This window comes from Misgurnus anguillicaudatus, chromosome 18 (assembly GCF_027580225.2).
Source record: "Misgurnus anguillicaudatus chromosome 18, ASM2758022v2, whole genome shotgun sequence".
Classification (NCBI taxonomy): Eukaryota; Metazoa; Chordata; class Actinopteri; order Cypriniformes; family Cobitidae; genus Misgurnus; species Misgurnus anguillicaudatus.
This window is the reverse complement of record NC_073354.2, coordinates 8,786,468-8,808,959: the sequence shown is the minus strand read 5'-3', so window position 1 is coordinate 8,808,959 and position 22,492 is coordinate 8,786,468. Positions and strand designations below refer to the sequence as shown.

The 22,492-nt window shown below is 37.4% G+C and overlaps 1 protein-coding gene across 3 annotated transcripts in view; it reads right to left on the bottom strand.

Moving 5' to 3' along the window:
• The window catches only part of l3mbtl3 (L3MBTL histone methyl-lysine binding protein 3), a 56,744-nt gene extending 35,135 nt beyond the window's left edge, over positions 1–21,609 (bottom strand). For all 3 annotated transcript variants that reach the window (XM_073855789.1, XM_073855788.1, XM_073855790.1), the window contains exons 1-12: positions 21,452–21,609; positions 18,431–18,542; positions 18,115–18,262; positions 9,283–9,406; positions 8,903–8,987; positions 8,731–8,825; positions 8,504–8,608; positions 6,358–6,493; positions 5,988–6,079; positions 3,472–3,623; positions 306–382; positions 54–139 (exon numbers count right to left, since the gene is read on the bottom strand). In XM_073855789.1, coding sequence (XP_073711890.1) covers positions 54–139; positions 306–382; positions 3,472–3,623; positions 5,988–6,079; positions 6,358–6,493; positions 8,504–8,608; positions 8,731–8,825; positions 8,903–8,987; positions 9,283–9,406; positions 18,115–18,262; positions 18,431–18,542; positions 21,452–21,559 — 1,320 coding nt within the window. In that variant the 5' untranslated portion in view covers positions 21,560–21,609. The remainder of the gene's footprint in view (positions 1–53; positions 140–305; positions 383–3,471; positions 3,624–5,987; positions 6,080–6,357; positions 6,494–8,503; positions 8,609–8,730; positions 8,826–8,902; positions 8,988–9,282; positions 9,407–18,114; positions 18,263–18,430; positions 18,543–21,451) is intronic.
• Positions 21,610–22,492: the final 883 nt, after the last annotated feature.

Below are 22,492 nucleotides of genomic sequence, written 5' to 3'. Positions count from 1 at the left end.
TGGTTCTCTCAGAAGAGAAATCATGTAAGATCCTGAGCTATGGTAACACTCACCACTTTAAAAGCGCGCGCAGGAGCCGGTAATGAGCTCGTCTCTGCCAAATATCTCTCCCAGGAGAAGCTCTTCACATCAGGATATCCTACAGCACAAAGATTAGATGAGCTGAACTCTTCTGACAGAGCGGCTTTAACACAGAAAGTCTGACCTAAACTACACAAGATATATCAGTATCTCTGCTGGACTAGAACACTTGTCTTGTGTTATTTCAACATGTACTATTAGATTGTAAGGTAATGATGTATCACCTGGAGGGGTTGTAAGGGTCCTGCCGTTCTCCTGACACCATCCAATCGGATGAATGTATGGACTGGTTGCATCACACCTGCACAAAAGACAAACAGACACAATGCATTTTAATTACAGTTGGTGTTCAAATCTCTGTGACAGCCCAAAGCACTGCATCTATGATGTATTGTTATATTTTACTGTATATTTATTTACACAGAACACCTAACAGATGATAATTACCTAAATGATATCGCTCATGACATGTGAATTAAACTAGCTGTAATAAGGGTTCCCACACCTTGGTTAACTTCAAATTCAAGAACCTTTCAAGGACTTTCCAGGTTCAATATCCTCAAATACAGTTGATAGGATATGATTTTTTATTACGGAAATTTAATTTAACCATTAAAATCAGAATCCAGAAAAATTCAAATGGAAAACGTGGAATTTGAGAATAATAAAATGAAAAACACAGAATTTAAGAATTAATAAAACGGAATTTGGGAAAAAAATTAATGGATTTTATAGGGCCCTAGTCATGGGAAAAGCAAAAAAATTGCTAAAGGAAAATATAGTTGAACTGTATAAAACAAGGAAAAGGATATATAAAAATATCCAAAGAATTAAGAATGCCAATCAGCAGTGTTCAAACTGTAATTAACTCTTTCCCCGCCATTGACAAGTTAACTCGTCAATTAAGAGAAAACGCTTCCCTGACAAGTTTTTCCAGCAATCCAGATTTCCGCTATAATCCAACAAGTGGCGCTCTTACCCAAGTTATAAAACTCTGAAGTATTCCCTTAGGGCATACATGTTAATCTGAAAACTTGTGGCTGTTTCAAGATGCACAATAAGGAGGCACTTGAAGAAAAATGGACTGCATGGTTGAGTGGCCAGAAGATACAACAAGATAGGCCAGGAATTTACAAGAACTGGAGGCTTTTTGCCAATAAGAATGGGCAGCTTTACCATCTGAGAAGATAAAGAGCCTCATCCACAACTACCACAAAAGACTTTAAGCTGTAATTGATGTTAAAGGGGACAAAACACGCTATTAAGAACTGGGATATGTAAACTTTTGATCAGGGTCATTTGGGTAGTTTGTCTATTGTCATTATAGTTTCAAAAGAGTAAAAACACAGTTGATTGATAATAAATGGCTTCAGCCAAACACTAACCGCAAGTGAAAGTAAAGTTTTTGTGTTATCATTCATATTCTCTAAAAAATTGCCAATATATCATTAATTCTGCCAGGGTATGTAAACTTATGAGCACAGCTGTAGAAAAGAGAGTGGTATGTGTTGTTTGTTGTTTTTTTTTTACATTTGGCAGCATTTACGCTTTCGACTTGCAACGCATTATTTGTTAGACATTTTTTATCAGTACGTGTATTCCCTGAGATCAAACGCATGACCTTTTGCTTTACTCAATGCTCTGCCACTAAGCTATACAGTGATGATAAAGATGTGGAGGAAATACTCTAATGGATGGATGGAGATCTTTACCTCAGATGATCCGTCACTTGTGTTTTTGATCATCACAGATGAGAGAGTGTTTTTACTGTGTACTGTACTTGACTCTTATTGATTTATTCATGACGCATGTGCACACACAAACACGCACGCACGCACGCACGCACGCACGCACGCACGCACGCACGCACGCACACACACACACACACACACACACACACACACACACACACACACACACACACACACACACACACACACAGCACTCAATGTAGGATGAGAACATTTTGGAAACTGGGTCATTCCTAGGAAACACTTACATTTGTTTCTCCATGACTTTCTTTGTATAAGACTGATACTGTAGATACTTTGGGCCCTATTTTAATGATCTAAGCACATTGTCTAACGGCGCACGGTCTAAATGGGCATGTCCGATGCCACTTTTGCTAATTTATCGACGGGAAAAATGGTTTGTGCTCGAAAAGGGTTGTACCCATTCTAGTAATGAATAATGGGTGTGTTTTGGGCGTAACGTGTATTAAAACAATGATAGTCTTATCTCTCATCCCCTTTAAAAGCCAGTTGCGCTGGCGCTATGTCTAATCCCTATTTAGATGACAGACTTTGTAAACTGAAAAACTAAGCGGAGGAAGAAAACCCCCAGTTTAAGAATAATGTAAAAAAAATTGAGTTGTTTTCATTTTTATTGAAAATTTTAATTTTTTGGATTAAAACTTTTAAAAGCCGTTTTCTTTCAGTCATAGAAGTTAAAACAGCAGGCTTTTAAATGCTGTAAATGTATTGATATCCTACATAATCATTGTAATCTCATAAAATAATTTGCAAATATGCAAGAAAAGGTTTGTACTGTAAAAATACTTTATTTGTAACAAACAAGAGATAAAGAATTTACTAACGTGCGGAAAGCAGCGTTTCAGCACTTGGACAGCGTCATATGGGATTTTTAAAAAGAATTACTTAAAATCGTTCTCATCTCACCATATCCACATGTACAGAGTTATCATATACAATAAATCTGTGGGGTAGCATTTAAAAAAAAACATTTAAAAATAGATGCATTTGTTTAAAGCAAAGCATTTATTTACTTACCAGGCTGCAGGTGAAGCAGCTCTTTGTGCCTTCTAACGTCTCATAATTAGTCCTCATTTATGTCCAAGAGACTCAATTATAATCTTTTACATTTGAATCCTTTAATCTTTTTATATTTAAAAAGAGTTTTTGTGCTGCTGTGCATTCATATGTGATAAGCAAACCTGCATTGCGTCCCGTTTATATAGCGCATATTTCTAACACGCTCTTTAAATAACAAAAAACATATTGCGCCATTGACTTTAGACTTTAGACCAGGTATTTGTTGGTCAATGGCGTAGTCTATTTTAGTTGCCTCAAAATAGCAACACGCCAACAATGCGCCTGAACACACCTCGTTTTTAGATCAACGCCCATGGGCGCAAACATGGGCGCAAATGCATTTGCTATTTAAACAACGTGGCGCTAAACATGAAAATGATAATTGTGCAGCTGTTTCTCTTAGGCAGTTTTAATTTCTGTATGTATTTATTCTACATTTTTTATCTACCCAAATTTATTCTGTAAACTTGCCTAATCGTGAAGTGCAGAGAGTTGCAAATGATGTTTTAACTGCAGGTTTCAATAAACACCAAGAATACAAATATAACTGTGAATTTACCAGTAGTCGTAAGATTCATCCCAGTTGTCAAAGTGTACCAGGAATCGGTTATCCACCATGTCAGTAACCGTGGCAACACAGATGAATGAAGGATTCTTCTTATCGACGGCTTCCAGCTTCATACCAACTCTAAATCCAGACGGCGTCACTGTCTGCATAATAACACAAGTAAATATATCATTCATTCATATTCACTTATAAATATTCACAGCTTTCACCAGTAGCTCTGTACACAGCTCAGTTCGCAGTGCAAAAGATCATGGGTTCGAATATTAATAATCAAACTATATGACTTATATTCCTGTTGAATGACTCTGGTCTGACTGCATTACAGTCTGGAGTTTTTTTGTGATTGTTGCGAGAAAAATCCTTGATCTTGCGGCATGTTTTCTTAAAAAATGCGATGGAACATTCAGAATATTTACGCAATTTAATGCAATGAAATTACAGGAACTTGCAAAAACTGCTGGAACTTGCAAAAACTGTTTGCAGCTTTTCAATGATGTTCATGTCACATAATCACGTCACTTCATAACGTTCTCATGGCAACAGTGGACATGGCTGCACTTGTGTGAATTAAATGCAACATTTTCAACTTTCTGCTAAGATATATGTGATTTTTGCTACGAAAATGCGGGGATTATGAAATCATGTAAGCCCTGCATATTTTGCGCACGTAAATCTGCTATTTATGCTGCGAAAGTGTGGCGTATTTGAAAAAATGTGGCCCCTGCATAAATATGCGGACTTTGGCTGATTATGCGTCGAATCATGTGATCGCATAATCACGTTTTTCTGGAGGGACTGGCATTACATCACTCTTAAAGGTCCACTGTGTAGATTTTTAGCAGCAACTAGTGGTGAGATTGTGAACTGCAACCAAAGGCTCAGTCCACAGCTCAACCTCCTTTTCGAAATGCATTAAGAAGCTACAGGAGCCGCCACAAGACAAACACGTCTTTGCAAAAGACAACGTTGTGAAACGCAATCTATAGAGAAGTTTGTTCGTTTAGGGCTACTGTAGAAACAAGATGGAGACTTCCATGTAAGGGGACCCACGTAGATAAAATGTAGATAATGTGCATTTAGATAAAAACGGCTCATTTTAAGGTAATAAAAACAATACAGTTCATTTTGTAAGGTCTTTATACACCACTGATAATATAGTTATGTAGATTCCATTTCTGTCAAGAGATTTTTCTAAAAGTTACACAATGCACCTTTAATTCAGAAGTTATTATTTTGTTGCACCCAAAACTACATGGGTAGAGATGAAAATAATTAGGGTTGTAACAATACATCGATATGGATCGATACATCGATTTTATTTTTAACGATTCAATGCATCGATGCCATCGATCGCTTTGAGGTACCTTTATTGTGACACTTTTTGCGTCCTCATTACTTGACGTAGCGTCCATCTACGCATTTTTGCCAAAGCGTGCATAATGCGATGCAGAAACAAAGCGGTTGTAGTAGCCAAAACACAGCGAAAGAGACAGAAGACAGGCGTGTCTTCAAAACGCAGTGTCCTCTCTCCTGAACATGTTTATCATTTGATTTTTTAAAGAGACCTCTGCAGCACTTGTTTGACTGCTAGATCTGACGTTTCTAAAACTACCTCAGATATTGCACATTTTGGCACAAAATACTGAAAGACATTTGACTGTTGCCATCGTAAGCTTGATTTTAAGTGACATTTTTGCCTCATTACTTATTTTTCTTTATTTAGAAAAGGTGTTTTTTTGTTAGTTTGTTGTTGTAAATGTTACAATTGGGACATAGATTGTGCCATTTTCAAAGAGTTTCATTAAATGTTCATGTTATATATTTTGGTTGCATTTGTAAGTAAAAATTTACCTGCTTAACTAAACACGTAAAAAAAAGATTCATTAATCGAATTGAATCGTAATCGCAGCGAAGAAGTGTTTTGATGTATCGGAAAAATCGTATCGCTGGCGGAAAAAGTTGATATTGTATCGGATCGTAATGAACTGTCCGATTTAAACCCCTAAAAATAATACTAAACAATAATAGCAACTAATATCATTAGCCTAATTATCCAATCAAATCCTGTAGCTGCTGTAGCCCCGCCCCACAGTGTTGACCACCGAATGTTCTGCTCTTTACATATCAATACTGTACATCACAGGACTGCTTTAGTCTTAAAGTGATAGTTCACCCAAAAATGAAAATTCTGTCATCATTTTGTCATCATCAAGATATTTTGACACAAAGCTGATTGTAACCATTGACAAATATTATGGAAGTATTGTGATAAATGATGAAGATATTTTGAAAAAATGATGGTGAGCACACAGCTGACGATACCCACTGAATTCCATCGTATTTGTTGTTTTTCAGAAAAAAAGAAATTACAACAACATGAAGATGAGAAAATGATGACAAAGTTTTCATTTTGGACTATCCCTTTAACTATCATCACATTGAGGTGCTATAGTACCATCTGGAGGAAATGAGATGTGTCTACAGCCGGACTGATGTACTGAACTCACCATGTTCTGGTTCTGAAAGAGAGCTTTGGATGATGTCTGTATTTTATTTAGTTTAATGTAAGATGACCAGCTAAACTCCTCCTCATTCATCCCTACAACACACAAACACACGTGAGAAACAACAACACATCTCAGAGCAAATACATGTTTACTGTAGGTGTTACACTAAACAAAATAATAAAAGAAAAAAAATTGAAATAAAACAATAACAACAAAAATAATGCTGTTTTTTTAAGCAATTTTGAGCTTCATGTTTCCGCATCAATATTACTGAATCTCATCTCGTCTCATGATGAAATGCATGTGACCATCCACTAATGTCAAAATAAACTCAAAAGATGAGCAGTTTTCTCTCACAAACATATCTTGCCTTTAGGTGGATGTAACTTGTGTCCGGTTTTCTCACACCAGCCGACTGGATGAATGTCAGGAGAGTTACAGTTTACCCAGAAGTCATAGCAGTCTGAATATTTATCAAAGTGCAGTCTGATTCGATGTCCTGACACCTGTAAACATTCACACATCAACTGTTAGCTGGATAAACATTATTCTCATGTTATATATAATATTACAGCTCTTACATTCATATACTGTGGTGAGGTTAGACTTTCTTAGGGCTGAGCAGTGTGATGTGTATTGTGACAAATGTGTTAAGTTAACCGATTCTGCTGCACTTTTATATTATGGGATATTCGTTTAGTTTTGATACAGCATGATGTTTGAATCACTCACTCAGCTTAAGCGCAGCATGAGAATTTTACATTTTAATAAAAACCAGGGAAGCCCCCTAATTTATATTTTTGTGCTTTATAAGGGGTCCCTCATGGCTTATAGGAGGTCCAGGAACCCCCAGCTCCCCCTCAATTTGAACACTGGTAATATTTCATAGGTGAAAATGAGTATCACATGTTGTAATGTTTTTTTAACCTCTCGACGCGCACTAGTTGGGGGTGGGATGACGTCAGTTTTTTTAATGCTGCTAACAATATCTATATAGCCTACTGTCTACAAACATTAATAATACATTACTATACATCGTTTAAAAGGTCTACGGGTTTAGCATCAGTGTATGGTCTCTGTTTTGAGATACAGATGTTCTAGCATCATAAATATAGTATTTTGTTGCAGAAGTCCAGATGACAACATGCAAAATATAAACGGGACTCCTTACCTTTGTGTTGATATAACGATCGCGAATCAAATCTAGTTGGTTTAAGATGTGTGAATAACTCATGAAAACCATCTTATAGAATACATCCAATGAGCATTTTTGGCCACAAATGCGTATAATCCGTGAAATATAGATATATTGTCCATTGTTTACATCAGATTTCACATGAACGTCTTGTAATAGAATATAATATACAATCTGCGGACTATTTTTGTCGTAACATTGTATATGAGATTACACTCGCATTTAAACCCGCGTTCAAACTTTGTTTTAAAAAGTAGGCGGGAGTATAATACATAATATCCAAACAGTGCTGTCAAATATCGTGACGTCATCTGACTCGTTTGTTCCTCCAATGATTTAATGGAAAATATTGATAGACAGAACGTGTAGCCAATTAGATAACGAATCGAACAATCTCTGTGTGACGTTTTTTCTGGTGTGGAAACGGCATTTTATATGCTAACAGTAGGACAAATAATAGAAAAAAGAACGAACGTGTATACATGTAAACAAAAGACTTTTATTTTGGGGCTGACTGGCACTTACAAAAACCCTTCCAAGAACCTAATTTTTGGGCCTATTGACCTCAAACGTGAAAAATAACTTCTTTAGACTTGTGGCTTTGGGATCATTGCATTTCTAGGTTTCACACACATATTTGTCATTAAGATTTTTAGTATTAAAAAAGATGTTATGCAAAAACATTTTTATTACAATGTACTTCAGCCTCTCTAACTTTTTTAATTTTTATCTTAAAATAATTTTGAAACCTGGAAAATGAAGCTCAAAGTGTCTTCTTTTTAATGATACTATAGTATGCTTATACTCTAAATGGTTTAGTAAAAACAACCCTTTTAGTGAAAGTAGGTCTTTTCATGGTTTGGGCCAGAGTGGGGGTGCTTTTCCAGAGGTTAAAGTATTGAAAATTTTAAATGTGCTTCTATTAATGTATTTAGTAGTAGAAGGCAAATATAAAGTCTTCCCATCAAGCAAAAACTGAGATGTTGAAATGACACCTTACTACGAGTAACCCACTTCTACCCTAAATAACCTTGAAATTGGTTACATGCTATTTTTGCCAAAGGATGTATTATATTCCAATATGTAAGCAAAGTCAACAGGTGTTCAAGGTGTTTGCTTTCATTTGTTCTAAACCTATACATATCATCTATTTTTGGGCTATGGTACACGTCTATTAGACTTTCACTGCCTTGGTTTATCCAAAATTGCTTGTGGGGTTCATTGTCAGGGTACGCTTTAACATCAACCATTTAACATCAATTACTTGATCTAAAACCCATTATGTCAGAATATTATCATATATGAGTAAAGTAAGTCTTACCTCAGCAACAGAGAGAACACAGTACATGGACGGATGTTCAGGGTCGATCCCCTCCAACCTCATGCCAACTTTAAAGCCATTCTTACACTGAGGTAATGCCTGATACTACATACATACACACAAAACAACACACATATGTAAACAAATAAAGGTTTATTTCCTGTCACAACATCAATATAAAATTCTTAACTAAAACACAAACAGATGTGGGTTAACATGTGCTGCACCTCTCTGAAGAGTTTTGAAGGGGCTGCGATGGCTCTCTCCTGCTCCAGATATGAAGCCCAACACCAAACCTTCTTCTTCCCTCCATACGGAACCGCTGCATTATGGGAAACAGTGACAGGTGTCATGTGACTCTCATCCAGATCAGCATCGGTTCATATGATTGTGACTCACTGTATCTGAGCAGAGCTGCGTCTCCTCTACGTTTTCTGCGACCTCTCGTCGCTCCACGTGCCGGCCGTCTGCTTTCTTTCTTTTCCTGTAACACACACACACATAAAAAATGACAGATGCTTCATTTAAGGTGATGTACAGCACATTCACAATAGATATAGTACAGAAACGCCGAAAAATGCTGGTCTAAAATAGAAATATTGACAGGCACAGAATTATGATAATTTAGCTGTAGATTTTAATATACATTTCTAGAATGTTTAGTAGTTTAGAAAGACACATGCTGATAATTATTCAAGTTTGACTGTTGAGTTTATTTGAAGGCACTGTTAAGTGTTAAACTGTCATGGTAAGACAAAGGCTGAAGAATGAAAACTGACATAGTCTTCATCATCTTCCTCAGCAGCTTCCACTGAGCTGTCCACATCTTCAGATGCTGCAAGGCGAGGTCGCTTTCTTCCAAGCATCTCTCCATTTGTACTGGAACTTTCTTTCTTCAGCTCTCTGTCAAAAGAGACAATATTAAAATTCAACAAGCCATGATTTCTGTGTGCAAATAAATACAGAACTATAAAGATTACTTTTCTTACTGTTTGGAATGAACAATTAGTCTGCATATCATGAAAACATGAGTATTTGCTCATAGACACTGGGGTCTGAAAGTGTCAAAACTACAATCTGATGTCGCCCACATCACCATAAATTGTTTAAAAAAAGGTTTCAAGAAAAAAAGCCATTACTCCTATCCAGAAACAAACTTAAGAGTCTTTAGTTTGCCAGACTGGAACTTCAAATGGGTTCAGGTTTGTGAAAACTAGTAATTTGGTATAAGCACTCCTTGTACATATTATTACCTCTATATGACAAATCACTTTATAGTGAGTTTATAGATGCTTTGGATAAAAGCATCTGTTAGATGCCTAAATGTAAATGTTTAAAAAAAAAAAAAAAGCCAATTATGGTACAGGATATTACAATTCTAAACATATTTAAAAGATTCTGAAGTAATTTTCTATTTCAAAACACAACATGCATTATGTATAGTTTGTATAGTATAAACTTAATGAATCTCTGGAGAAGATAAATAATCTGAAAACACAAGGACTCATGAACTCAGCAGACAACCAATACATTTATTATATAAGACAGACACGCCAAGCTTTACAGCAAGAGAAATGTTATTTACCAAAGATGACCAATAACAAAGAGTCTTTTACTGTAAAAATTTGATCAATATTGTATGTGTGTTCCCTGAGAATCAAACCCATTACCTTTTGTGTGGTTAACTTTGTTCAAATGTGGATTATAAAGCAAACCATACGCGTTCACAACATACTCGCAAGACACTTACTTAACACTAAACTCTGATTACACAAAATTAAGCGAGAATCTGGCGTCTCTTTAATCATAAACCCTTTAGACGTGTCTGCAGCAGGCACATATTTTGACATGACTTGTTGTTTAGGTGTGTGGCGATGAACAAAATACTCGAATTTAGCCACAAGACAAATTAATTTAACTTATGTCTTGCTAACATGCATTACTCGTAGGCAGCTCATGTAATAAGTTAGCTAAGGTTTTGCTAACGAAATGACCCTACAGTATATCATGCCAATACAGGCTAATGTCCTGTACTTAATAGTCCATAATGGAGACACTACAGGTGGATACAGTGAAATTAGCATCTAATAATGGTAATGAACTCCATTTATATAGCGCTTTCAACAGACCCATGGTCATCCAAAGCGCATTAACAAGTCGCCTCACATTCATTCACTCACTCATTCATACACTGACGGCGGTGTCAGCCATGCAAGGCGCCATCCAGCTCGTCGGGAGCAGCTGGGGTTTGGTGTCTTGCTCAAGAACACCTCCACACTCAAAACTTCATGAAAAAAGTGTCCTTGGTAACTTTATAATTTCGCTAGTTAAAGTGACACTTTGAAGTTTTTCAACCTTCATAATATATTTTCAAGAGCCTTGTGATGGTACATCCACTTAAAATAGGTTGAATGACATGTCCACCATAGCCTGACGGGGTCTGTATAGCTTCTACTCGTTTTTTTTCACGCGTTTGCTCGCTGGCGTGAACTAAAGGAGGAGGGGTTTCTGACTGATGCTGACTTGGCCCTAATACTTTTGTACTAGTAAGTAATGTTATATTGCTTGCATATATAAGTCCTGTCTGGTCCTGTGGTAGCGTCATGGACCTACGAAACGGCGATCCGGGTTTGATTCCCCTTTAGGGCAATTTTTTTTAATATAATCTTTAACCAAGCGACCACCGTTACTGGCTTGTATAACGTGAGCTACGCGATTTGTTTGGCGTTTGATGAAAATAAAACCCATGAAATTATATTATATGACATGCTGGAAGGCACACTTTGTGATCTAAAGAGTTGTCTTCTTTTCCTTTGCGACAGTGCTGCGGCGCTTGTGGCCTCTAGGGGCGCTAAACATGAAAAATACATGTCTATACACCCCTAGTGGCCAAAAAGTTCTGTGGTGTGCCTTTATTGCTAAAGAAGACAATGGGCCCTATCTTGCACCCAGCGCAATTGACTTTGTCAGTGACGCATGTATCATTCGTATTTTGAACCGGCACACAGCGGGGTTTTCCCCTCCACAGACGCCCGTCGGCAAACTAGGGAATGAACTTGCGCTCCCTGGGCGGTTCAGCGCAAAAATGGAGGCATGTTCCGGTGCAAACCATCCCTGATGCTATTTTGCAGTTTCAAAAAACAATTGCGCCACTGACCAGAAAAAAATAGTCTAAAGTCAGTGGGGCGTTGCCCGTGGTTCATTTTGCTATTTTAAGGGCGTATGTTTGACCATAATGTATAGCGTGCACAACACGCACACACTTTGCTTATCTAATCTACACAGATGCAACAGTTATTTTTGCAAATCATAAATTGTTACAATAAAAAATATTAATACATGAGATAAGGGAAATCATAGTGGTGAGCATTGTGGTGAAAGTTTTTATTTATTGTGTGGCTGTGTTAAAAAATTCTCATGTAAATAACAATTAAAATATTTTCATAAGTTTGTTGTGTGGCTGTATTACGTTTATTTTATGTTAATAATAATTAAAATGTTTTCATAAGAAACCTTAATGTATATGAACTTGATTTGTAAGTGTACTTTGGGGTTGGACCTTGCTTGTGTTTCTTGGGTCCGATTTCAAAGCCCTTAAACCCTTTTTTTTTCAGCGGTGAGGGTGGACGCAGCGATGTCCTCTGCTGGCGTCAGGTCATGTGTAGAGGCAGATCCACCTCCCGTTACACGGCGTGCCCTATTTATGCTGGCAAGCTTGGGATTCCCCTGTCTCCTGACATCATTGTAGCGCTTGGCGCAACGATGGGGATGCCAGCTGATGAGACAATTGTGGCCTCTCACGCCTGTTTAACCTACACTGATTTGGGCGGGTTTCTCCCATCCCCATACAAAACAACTTCTCTGTCTTTGACTGCTCTTACAAGAACGTGGGTCTCCTCGGCTGTGAACCGCTCCTGGCGTGTGCCTGGTAAATCCATCATAATAATAGCAACCCGCCATGGAACTTGCGCCCTTGCGTTTAAAGGGAATGGATAGCGTTCTGATTGGTTTATTTGACGTTATGCCCAAACCACACCTAGAATAATGAATCTACTTCCCTTATTGATTTGCGCCTGGCGCAAGAATTATTTCTCCCGCCGGGAAAATAGCAACAGCGCCCAAGATCCGCCCACAAAGTCACTTGCGCTTTGCGCTTCGCACTTGCGTTTCAGATTATTAAAATAGGGCCCAATGTCTTTGTGTTAACTGATTATTTTGTAGAAGTCTGTTGAGTTTAAAACAATTTCATGAGTGTAAAGGAATTAAAATAAATTAGGAACTCAAAGTTGTCTTAACATATGTAACGTTTTGTTTAAAAAATCTTGAAAAAAAATTATTATGAGAAGTGCCTTTTGTCACAGACAAGAGATGATGAATTTTCATATGTAACAGGTGAGAGAAGTAAAGTGCTTCGCAAGCTGAAATATTTTTGTATTAATGTATTGGGGGGGTTAATGCTACTTCATGCAGTCCGGCTTATTAACATAAAGAGTTGTAATCCTCATGCTAAACCAATGCAAAGTGTCAAGAGTTGAGTGTGTGACAGAGTATTTCTGGGCCAAACTCACGCCTCCACTTTCATAAAAGTTTCTAAAAGTTTTTTTTGAACATGGGTACTCGTTACATATCAGTGACCCCATATTCCTTTTATGGGCACATCTCCTGAAAAAACACGCCCACACGTCAATCAGAGTGAGAGCGAGAACGAGGACGTTCATTAGCACTGTTCCTACGAGTAGAAGTCACAGGCATCACTGTACGCGACAGCTTTGTTTGATATCAAAAAGTTTGTTTTTGGATGCAAGAAGAAAAAAAGCCTTGTTCAGCATTCCAAGTAAGCCAGCCTTATGAAAACAATTGATATAGGGTATGTCTCAATCAGCTCCCTTGTTCAGTAGGCAGGACACTTATCAGGGAGTCAGCCATTTTAAGGACTGTCATAATCGCAAAATCCGTCCAGTGCACTGGAACGTTCGATCCCTAAAAATTCCCACAATGCAACGCAAAAACCAGTGAGCATCGAGGGTCCCTATGTTCCCTTACTGGATATTACGTGACCTTTTTGGAAGCTCGCCAACCAAACATCATGTGATCCAACTCAATAAACTTTATGAAATGTGACAGAACTTTTATAAAGACAAACGTTTGTTTTAGTTTTAAAAATGAACACACATCGCTACACAGTAAGGGACAACAATCTACTCAATATTTAAAATAATAGTATTTATTTAAAATTGTAAAAAAAGTATACATTTAAAATGTAATTATATTCCTCCAATTTTATGCACGGATATGTAAGAGAATAATGACAGCGTTTTTCACAATGCACTGTTTAAAATTAGTCGGAGATATGTTGGTTTTGCCGGTTGTTGATGGGTAACAGCTGTGAATGAGCACAACGCGCTTAAGCAGCCACGTGACAGAAAAATAAGTGAACAGTGTCCCAATGTCAAGTGAGCTAGGGTCCTTACCAGTGCCCCAACCTGTGTACACGATATACTGATTCACAACCTCGGGAGCTAGGGAACGAATTGAGACACAGGGATAGTTTGTTTATCAAAGGTAGCAGCAGCATTTTGTGTGTGTGTTTGTTTAACGCTGGATTTCATTGAAAAGTCCAACCGGGTCATGAGTCGCAGACGGTAAGTAAAACTGCATCAAATGTCTGTGTTTTGTTGGTAATCGGTGCATATAATGTAAACGACACAAACATGTAGTGAATCATAAGTTATCCAGAGATAGTGGGATCACGTTTTGTGAGTGTTTCTTACGTGACTTGCTCCTCTTGCTGGACCCCCCTGGGATTTCGTGCTTTTCCAGAAACTAGAGCTGATCTGATTTTATAAATCTGATAAAACTAAAGACTCTTCAGGGATATGAAGGATGTAATAGGGATCGACAGATTATCTATCTGGTTGATTATCGACGTCGATATTAAGCATTTTGACGATCATCGAAATCGACCATTTTAAAAGCTGATTTGCCGATAAAGTAATGCCATTTTGAAATGTGCTATTTTGGCTCTAATGCAGCCAAGGATATAATGAGAGCCGTCAACTCGGAACACGGAACAGGGCACTCTTTTCAGTTGTCTAAAGCACCGCCCATCTGATTTGTTGAGAGTCACAAGTCTGGCCAATCAGCGCAGGAGACTGAAGACACTGCCGAAAGCACTTGCTAACTGGAGCAGCGTTGCAATGACTTCGCTCTGCAAGCAGGTTGGACACTGCATTACAAAAAATTAACTCCAGACTATAAAGGTGAATGTGACACTGGCCCCCATACAATACATATTCAATACTGAAGGTCTAGGCCCGCCCCGTATCCCTAAAGAATCTTAATGCAAAAAGTAGCTCCTAGTGACGCAATTCTAAGAAAATTCTTAGAAATGTGGACGTTTACTCTTAAAATTAAAGAAAAAATCCTAGTAAAGAAAAAGTAATTCAGAAAGCATCTTAACCCTTAAAAGAGGTTTTAAGGTCAAAATTGTTAAGAGCACGGATGAGGACTTTTAAGAGGCTTAAGAGTTATTTTAGCAACCGGGAAAGTGGACAAAACACGAAAAGGGAGACGAAAAATGTTGCACACAATGAATGACAGTAAGTTAATAACATGCAACACATTAGATCGTGCCGGAATCATGTTTGTGACCGATCTTATTAGAGAAATAATTATATAATATAGCGCCAGAAATAAAAGTAATCACTACATTAACTACAGTAACAGATTCGGTAACTAGAAAAAATGCAACTATGCAGCAAAGATGATTTAGGTCTGTTATGACGTCTATAAAACAAAGTAATCACACAAACTTACAGAACATTGTGTTGCTGTTTATTTCCTATCTAATACGTTAAAGGAATAGTCTACTCATTTTCAATATTAAAAAATGTTATTACCTTAACTAAGAATTGTTGATACATCCCTCTATCATCTGTGTGCGTGCACGTAAGCGCTGGAGCGCGCTGCGACGCTTCGATAGCATAACGCTTAGCCCCATTCATTCAATGGTACCATTTTGAGATAAAGTTAGAAGTGACCAAACACATCAACGTTTTTCCTATTTAAGACGAGTAGTTATACGAGCAAGTTTGGTGGTACAAAATAAAACATAGCACTTTTCTAAGCGGATTTAAAAGAGGAACTATATTTTATGGCGTAATAGCACTTTTGGGAGTACTTCGACTCGCCTGAAAAGTCCGCTCCCCTTCTCACTCCCATAATGGGAGAGGGAGGGTGTTACTGCGCAGAGTCAAAGTACTCCTAAAAGTGCTATTACGCCATAAAATATAGTTCCTCTTTTAAATCCGCTTAGAAAAGCGCTACGTTTTATTTTGTACCACCAAACTTGCTCGTATAACTACTCGTCTTAAATAGGAAAAAAGTTGATGTGTTTGGTCACTTCTAACTTTATCTCTAAATGGTACCATTGAATGAATGGGGCTAAGCTAAATGCTATTGAAGCGTTGCAGCGCGCTCCAGTGCACGCACACAGATGATAGAGGGATGTATCAACAATTCTTAGTTAAGGTAATAACATATTTTAATATTGAAAATGAGTAGACTATTCCTTTAAGTATGACATACAGTTATACTTTATTTATTAACAGTAAGTTTATACTTTATTTATTATATAAATAAATAAATAATTAAATAAATAAATAAATATATAATAAATATTAATTATATATTAAATCTATATTGTATATTTTCTAAATTTTTATGTATTTATATATATATATATATATATATATATATATATATATATTATAGGTAAAATATACCTGCAATTTCAAATTGATGGCTAATAATAGATCCTATTATTACTCTTTTTCTTCCTTCTTGGACAACCAACCAATCACAGTCTTCAAAAGATAGTGTCACACGTAGCAACGAGTCAACCACACCTCCTCAATAAGATAGGATTTTCCATCCATTCCTTGCTCAGAGTTCACTAAAAATGTTCTTGAATCACTTCTAAGCTAAAACTCCTGGCAAGGAATTTTTAGGTTAAGTTAGGAGCTCTCTGAGAGGATTCTCAGAATCTTTAGGGATAGGTGTTTTTCGCTGCTTTTTATGGACAAAGCCCGCCCACGCGCTGTTTGACAGACATGTCAAACAACCATTCACAGTTTGTTTCGTCTAGCGTCACGTTTCGGACTCCCCACAATAACGAGCCGGCTGGCAACAAGTCAGTTATTGAAATAACCAGCCAACCGAATAGCACCTAAATAAACATTACTCACCATGGAACAACGTTGTGCACTTCATCAACAGCTACACCAACGAGACGCTCCCGTTAAACATCTGTTTCAAGCATATCTCTCCACTTTTTAACACATACAAGCAATTCAGGAGAACCGAACTTTTTGACTCCACTAACTGCCTCAAGCAAAACTCTTGGACGTCTTTTAGAGAGTCTATGCTGCGAACTTTGCATATTTTTAAGAATCCAATGTTTAGCTGATCATGATAACTGCTCATTATTATCCACGTGAACACAACTGTTTCTCTTCCTCAATGGAACGTCCAGGAACCGAAACTAATCGCGACACTCGCGTCTCCTGGAAATCCGGTTTATTTCAACCAATCAAAGACGACTTTGACATTCTCACAGGGTTTCCAGAAAAGTGTACGAAAAACATCAGATGTTTAGCCAACAGTCTGTGGGGGTGACGTCTGAGGCTGAGACTAGGTTCAGCCTGGTAAGTACTTGGATGGGAGACCTTTTTGGAAAACCAGGTTGCTGCTGGTAGAGATGTTAGTGAGACCAGCAGGGGGTGCTCACCCTGTGGTCTATAGACCATTTCAAAAGATGTAAACAACACTGGTCCAGAACCACTTCCTGTTTCAGTTTTTTAACACTAGATAAACGTTAAGTTAAAATACAACCAACAGAACATATATAACTGAGTCAAAAAGTTAAACAAACATCTTTAAGATAAAGATATATGTGTGAAATAAACAAAACAGTCACAAACTGAAACAGGAAGTGGTTCTGGACAAGTGTTGTTTGCATCTTTTGAAATGGTCTATATGAGTCCTAACACCCAAGTATAGTGATGGGGACACTATACTGTCAAAAAGCACCGTCCTTCGGATGAGACGTTAAACCGAAGTCCTGACTCTCAGTGGTCGTTAAAAATCCCACGATGTTCGTCGAAAAAGAGTAGGTGTGTGTGCCCAGGCATCCAGGCCAAAGTTGCCCATTGGCCTACTAATCATGGTAAATGGACTGCATTTATACAGCGCTTTCAACAGACCTATGGCCATCCAAAGCGCTTTACATATAGCCTCACATTCACTCACTCATTCATTCATACACCGACTGCGTTGTCAGCCATGCAAGGTGCCATCCAGCATGTTGGGAACAGCTGGGGTTAGATGTCTTGCTCATGGACACCTCGCCACTTGGTCAGGTGGAACCGGAGATTGAACCACCAACATTCCCGTTTGTAGACACCCTACATGAACCACTACCGCTCCTTTCATATGTAAAGTGCTTTGAGTGCTGCAGAAATGCACTATATGAATGTAACAAATGATTAAATATGTGGTATTGAAATGTATGGTGTTGTCGTGTGCAGTATAACTGTATGTGTAGTACTCACTGTTGTTGAGTCTGCTCCAGACAGCGCTCACTACAGTGAAGTCCATCAGACAGAAAGTCCACCACAGATCCCTTTCTGTTACATCGGACACACACCAGCCCTCGCTCGACCCAGGACTTCTCCTCTGACACCGAACCTTCAGTAAGACCTGCCAATCAGCACAGACCATTATCACTTACTGACCAATCCTACTATAGTTAATTTGCCTATCCAGAAGCCTATGAAAACAAATATAAAAACTCCATGGGGTGGATTTTGATGAAGGGTAAGTTTATCAGTATAAATTTTTACTTGAGAATATTCTGGTGTGTTTTACCCTCTTGTGCAGTGGGGACGCTCCATGTGGTGGTGGCGTGAGCTTTTCTGCTCCTTTCCTCGTCCATCTCATCTGTTATGACCTCCAGGACCCCAAACTCATTCACCCGAAACTGACCGACAGCAAAGATCACATGTATTATCTACACTGCTACACAACAGTCATATACACACACACACAAGGCGACTGTGAGACTTTATCGAATTGTCAATTTACAAAACACAAAGTTCCTTTAGGTTCAATCACAGCTTTGTGTTTATATTCTAAAAGGTGGGACTTATTTCCCAACCTGGAGTTCGCTACCAATCAGCGTTCCCACCAATCCATCGCTTGTACACATCAAACTCTGGAGGGGCCGCACTTAGGCCTGATGCCTCCATTGTCCCCGCGCACAACTAATCTGAAACATCATATAATACCCCATACATTTACACGTGTCGCCAACACCTGCCCTCTATACTGTGTGGTCCTCCAGTGGCCCTTCATTAACACCAAAACCTTAAAAGTCCTATTATCCTGCAAATAATATTATTAAATCAGTTTTATTATTATATTAAAAAATACCTTCTGTGGGATACCCGGACCCTAGTTTGAAAACCCCTGATCTAATATGCCTAAATGGTTCTGTTATATTTTTTGTATGTCCACTCAACCAGTAAACCTGATGTCAAATTCCCTGACTTCTCCCTGATTAAAAAACTAAATTTCCAGTACCTATATCCAGGATGCCATGAGCCTGGATAATGTAGTGTACACCTTTAACAAAAATATATCTTAAATGTGTGAAATGAATAAAAAGTGCCATTAAAAAGCTGTTTAACTTGTAGTCAGCGGAGGCTTGGACCTGGAAATGGGATCCTTATGTTACAAGTTAAAGGAAAACACCACCGATTTCAATATTTTACTATGTTCTTACCTTAACTTAGACAAATTAATACATACATAATTGTTTTCAACGTGTGGACTTAATCTTTGTACAGCGTGTCGTGACTGTGTTAGCATTTTGCCTAGCCCCATTCATTCCTTAGGATCCAAACAGGGATGAATTTAGAAGCCACCAAACACTTCCATGCTTTCCCTATTTAAAGACTATTACATGAGTAGTTACACGAGTAAGTATGGTGGCACAAAACAAAACATGGCGATTTTTTAAACGGATAAAAAATGAGAACTATATTATATGGCGGAAGAGCACTTAGCACTTCGACCTCGGGCGCAGTAATATCGACGGAAGTTTGAGTTTGGTGGCTTCTAAATTCATCCCTGTTTGGATCCTAAGGAATGGATGGGGCTAGGCTAAATGCTAACACATTCACGATGTGCTGTACAAAGATTAAGTGCATGCATTGAGAAAAGAAAGGTATGTATTTATTTGTCTAAGTTGAGGTAAGAACATAGTAAAATATTAAAAATGGTGGTGTTTTCCTTTAACATTTAGATAAATAAAAATCCCTAATATTCCATGACTTGGTTAAAATATATATATATATATATATATATATATATATATATATATATAATTCCCAATCTTTCAATGTCTGGAAAATACCTTTTAAAATTTCATGATCCGCGGGAATCTTATTATTATTATTTTATATTATTTTAATGTCACAAACAAAATCAAAGAAAACATATTTTAGCCTAATACACAACATACCATATTCAGCCAGTTAAGCGACTTATTAATGCCCATATTACTTATAATAAAACTATTTATTTAGCATTACTCGTTTTTTTAAAGTATTAATGTGATGTGACAGTACTGTACAGTACAGTTTGTGATGTGTTGCATTGTGCTGTCAGCAGAGGGCGCTGTCGCGTCTCATTGACTGCGCTGCAAACTTTCAGCCTCAAATTCTCTTCAACAATACAATCATCGCAACATGCTCACAACATTTATTGTGTTTTGCTTCATATTTATATAATCTCGAATTAAATACCAAACTCAAAGGTTACGATATTGTTATGTCTGTGCCTGTGATGAATTTAGCCGATCCAGTTGGTATTTATAGGCTAGGTATTTATTGTTGTATAATTTGTAATTCATTTGTTCAACGAATATCTAAAATCTCATCACATACGCGCATTAAACTTCTTTTTATGATGAGCGTTATTTCTAAACACGTATTTTTCATGTTTGTAGACAATGGTTTTATTTTAAACTTGTGGTTTATGGATGACGACGATGATAGAATAAACACAAATTTTCACCGTAAATATTAGTAATAATGTTTTATATCAAAGCAGTTTATTTCATAATATTTTCTATTAATTTCTGCAGCTGTATTAAAAGAGTTTACGGAGATTGAGGTGAAACGATTCAGCACGACATTGCGGTGTCGTTTCTCTTTAAATGTCATCGACAATGAAATGTGATAATACATATTACACGGCACAGTATAAGATATAAAAGTCTGATATAATATAAGACATTAGACTTTTCTTTAATGTGTTTTAAAGGCAGTTTCTCAAAATGGCGGAGCAGGAATTATATTCACTACTATATAATAATTGAAAGGCACAGGCCTGGAAAAACGCGTGATGATTTGTGATAAATCACATATAAAGTAAGTGATGGATCTGATCTGAGGACTGACTTAGGTCTGATCGAGAGATGTTTTGTTTCGCACGGTCAGTTCCTGTCGTTTCCAGCATACAGGAGCGAATACACAGATAGCTTTTGCATTAATCTACAAACACTCATAGAAACGCTTTCATTCTGCCGTCACACGCACACGTGCACTTTAAGCCGTTTTATCGACTGCGTGTATTTGTCGTGTCAATAATACGCGTTATTCTTTATTTTCATACTCTCTGTCTCTCTCTCTTCCTGCTGCTGCTGCTATTATTGATGACACGTCCAGGCGTTTTCTACTTTATATCTAACTTTCATTATTATTGCCTCGTATTAAACCTACCGCGAAAGTCAAACACGGCGCATAACGGCTTATTATAAAGTATAAAATGCGACACAAGCGGTTAATTTAGCGGTGCGATTGTTTTAATTTGTCTCTTTCTTACCCAAATTCTCCCACGAGTACTGAGAAATTGGTCAGGCGGACTCCAGTGCGCATGCGCAGAGCCGTCGCGCTTCATCATGACAATAACGAAAGTTTTGCGCTGAAACATTTCACATGATCGCTCACTATACGGCGGGTTTGATCGCGGCACGTGTTCGCTAACTATTCCGCGTCCTCTCACGTGTGTGTTTGCGGTGTTTAACTTGCAATGAGCTGCTCTGGTGACATTAAACACATAGGTTACTAAGAATAAGATCCTATGTCAGTCGAATCTACCTAAATGTAAAGACGTTGCTGGATAAACTAGTGAACACTTGAGTATTGAATGTGATTATGTTATTCAGGGACTGACTGTGAGATTTGACGCATTATCAGTGTGAAGCTAAATTTCTGCAGCACACCATTACTGTAGTCTTATAACTGCTGAGCATTGTGAAGTAAACTACAGTAAGCTAAACTATTTCGACTTGTTCAGAACAACACTGGACAATAGCTGAGTTATATTAGATCTAGATATCTGGAATTTCATGTATTTTTATAATGAATGAACTTTATGCATTTTAATCCACCAGAAATATCTATTCTTTTATTAAATGTTCAACGTTGATATGTTAAAATGTGTCATATAAATCTTCTGTATTGTGAAAGCACTCTGAATTGTTTTAATGCATCATATTTTAAATAAACAATTTTTTGTATTTCCTGGTTTTTTATACACACTCATAATACATAATTTTTTTTTACAGAAAATTATAATATAAGGTTTGCCATTTCTAACTTGATTCTGTTATGATGATTATTGGTGGATGAGAAGAAACCACATCAAATAATATTATACATTAAACTGCTCATGTTCATAGGTCAGTCTGTCACATTTGTGTTTGATTTGTTTATAAATGGTGACAGTAAACCCTTACTATGTGTTATTCTCTTAATATTGTGATTCATTTGTCAGAATTGTGATTACTTGTCATCATTGGGAACTGGAGATGTGATGTATTTAGCAAGATGTATTTTTGTTTATTTGCACTTTACAGTGGGT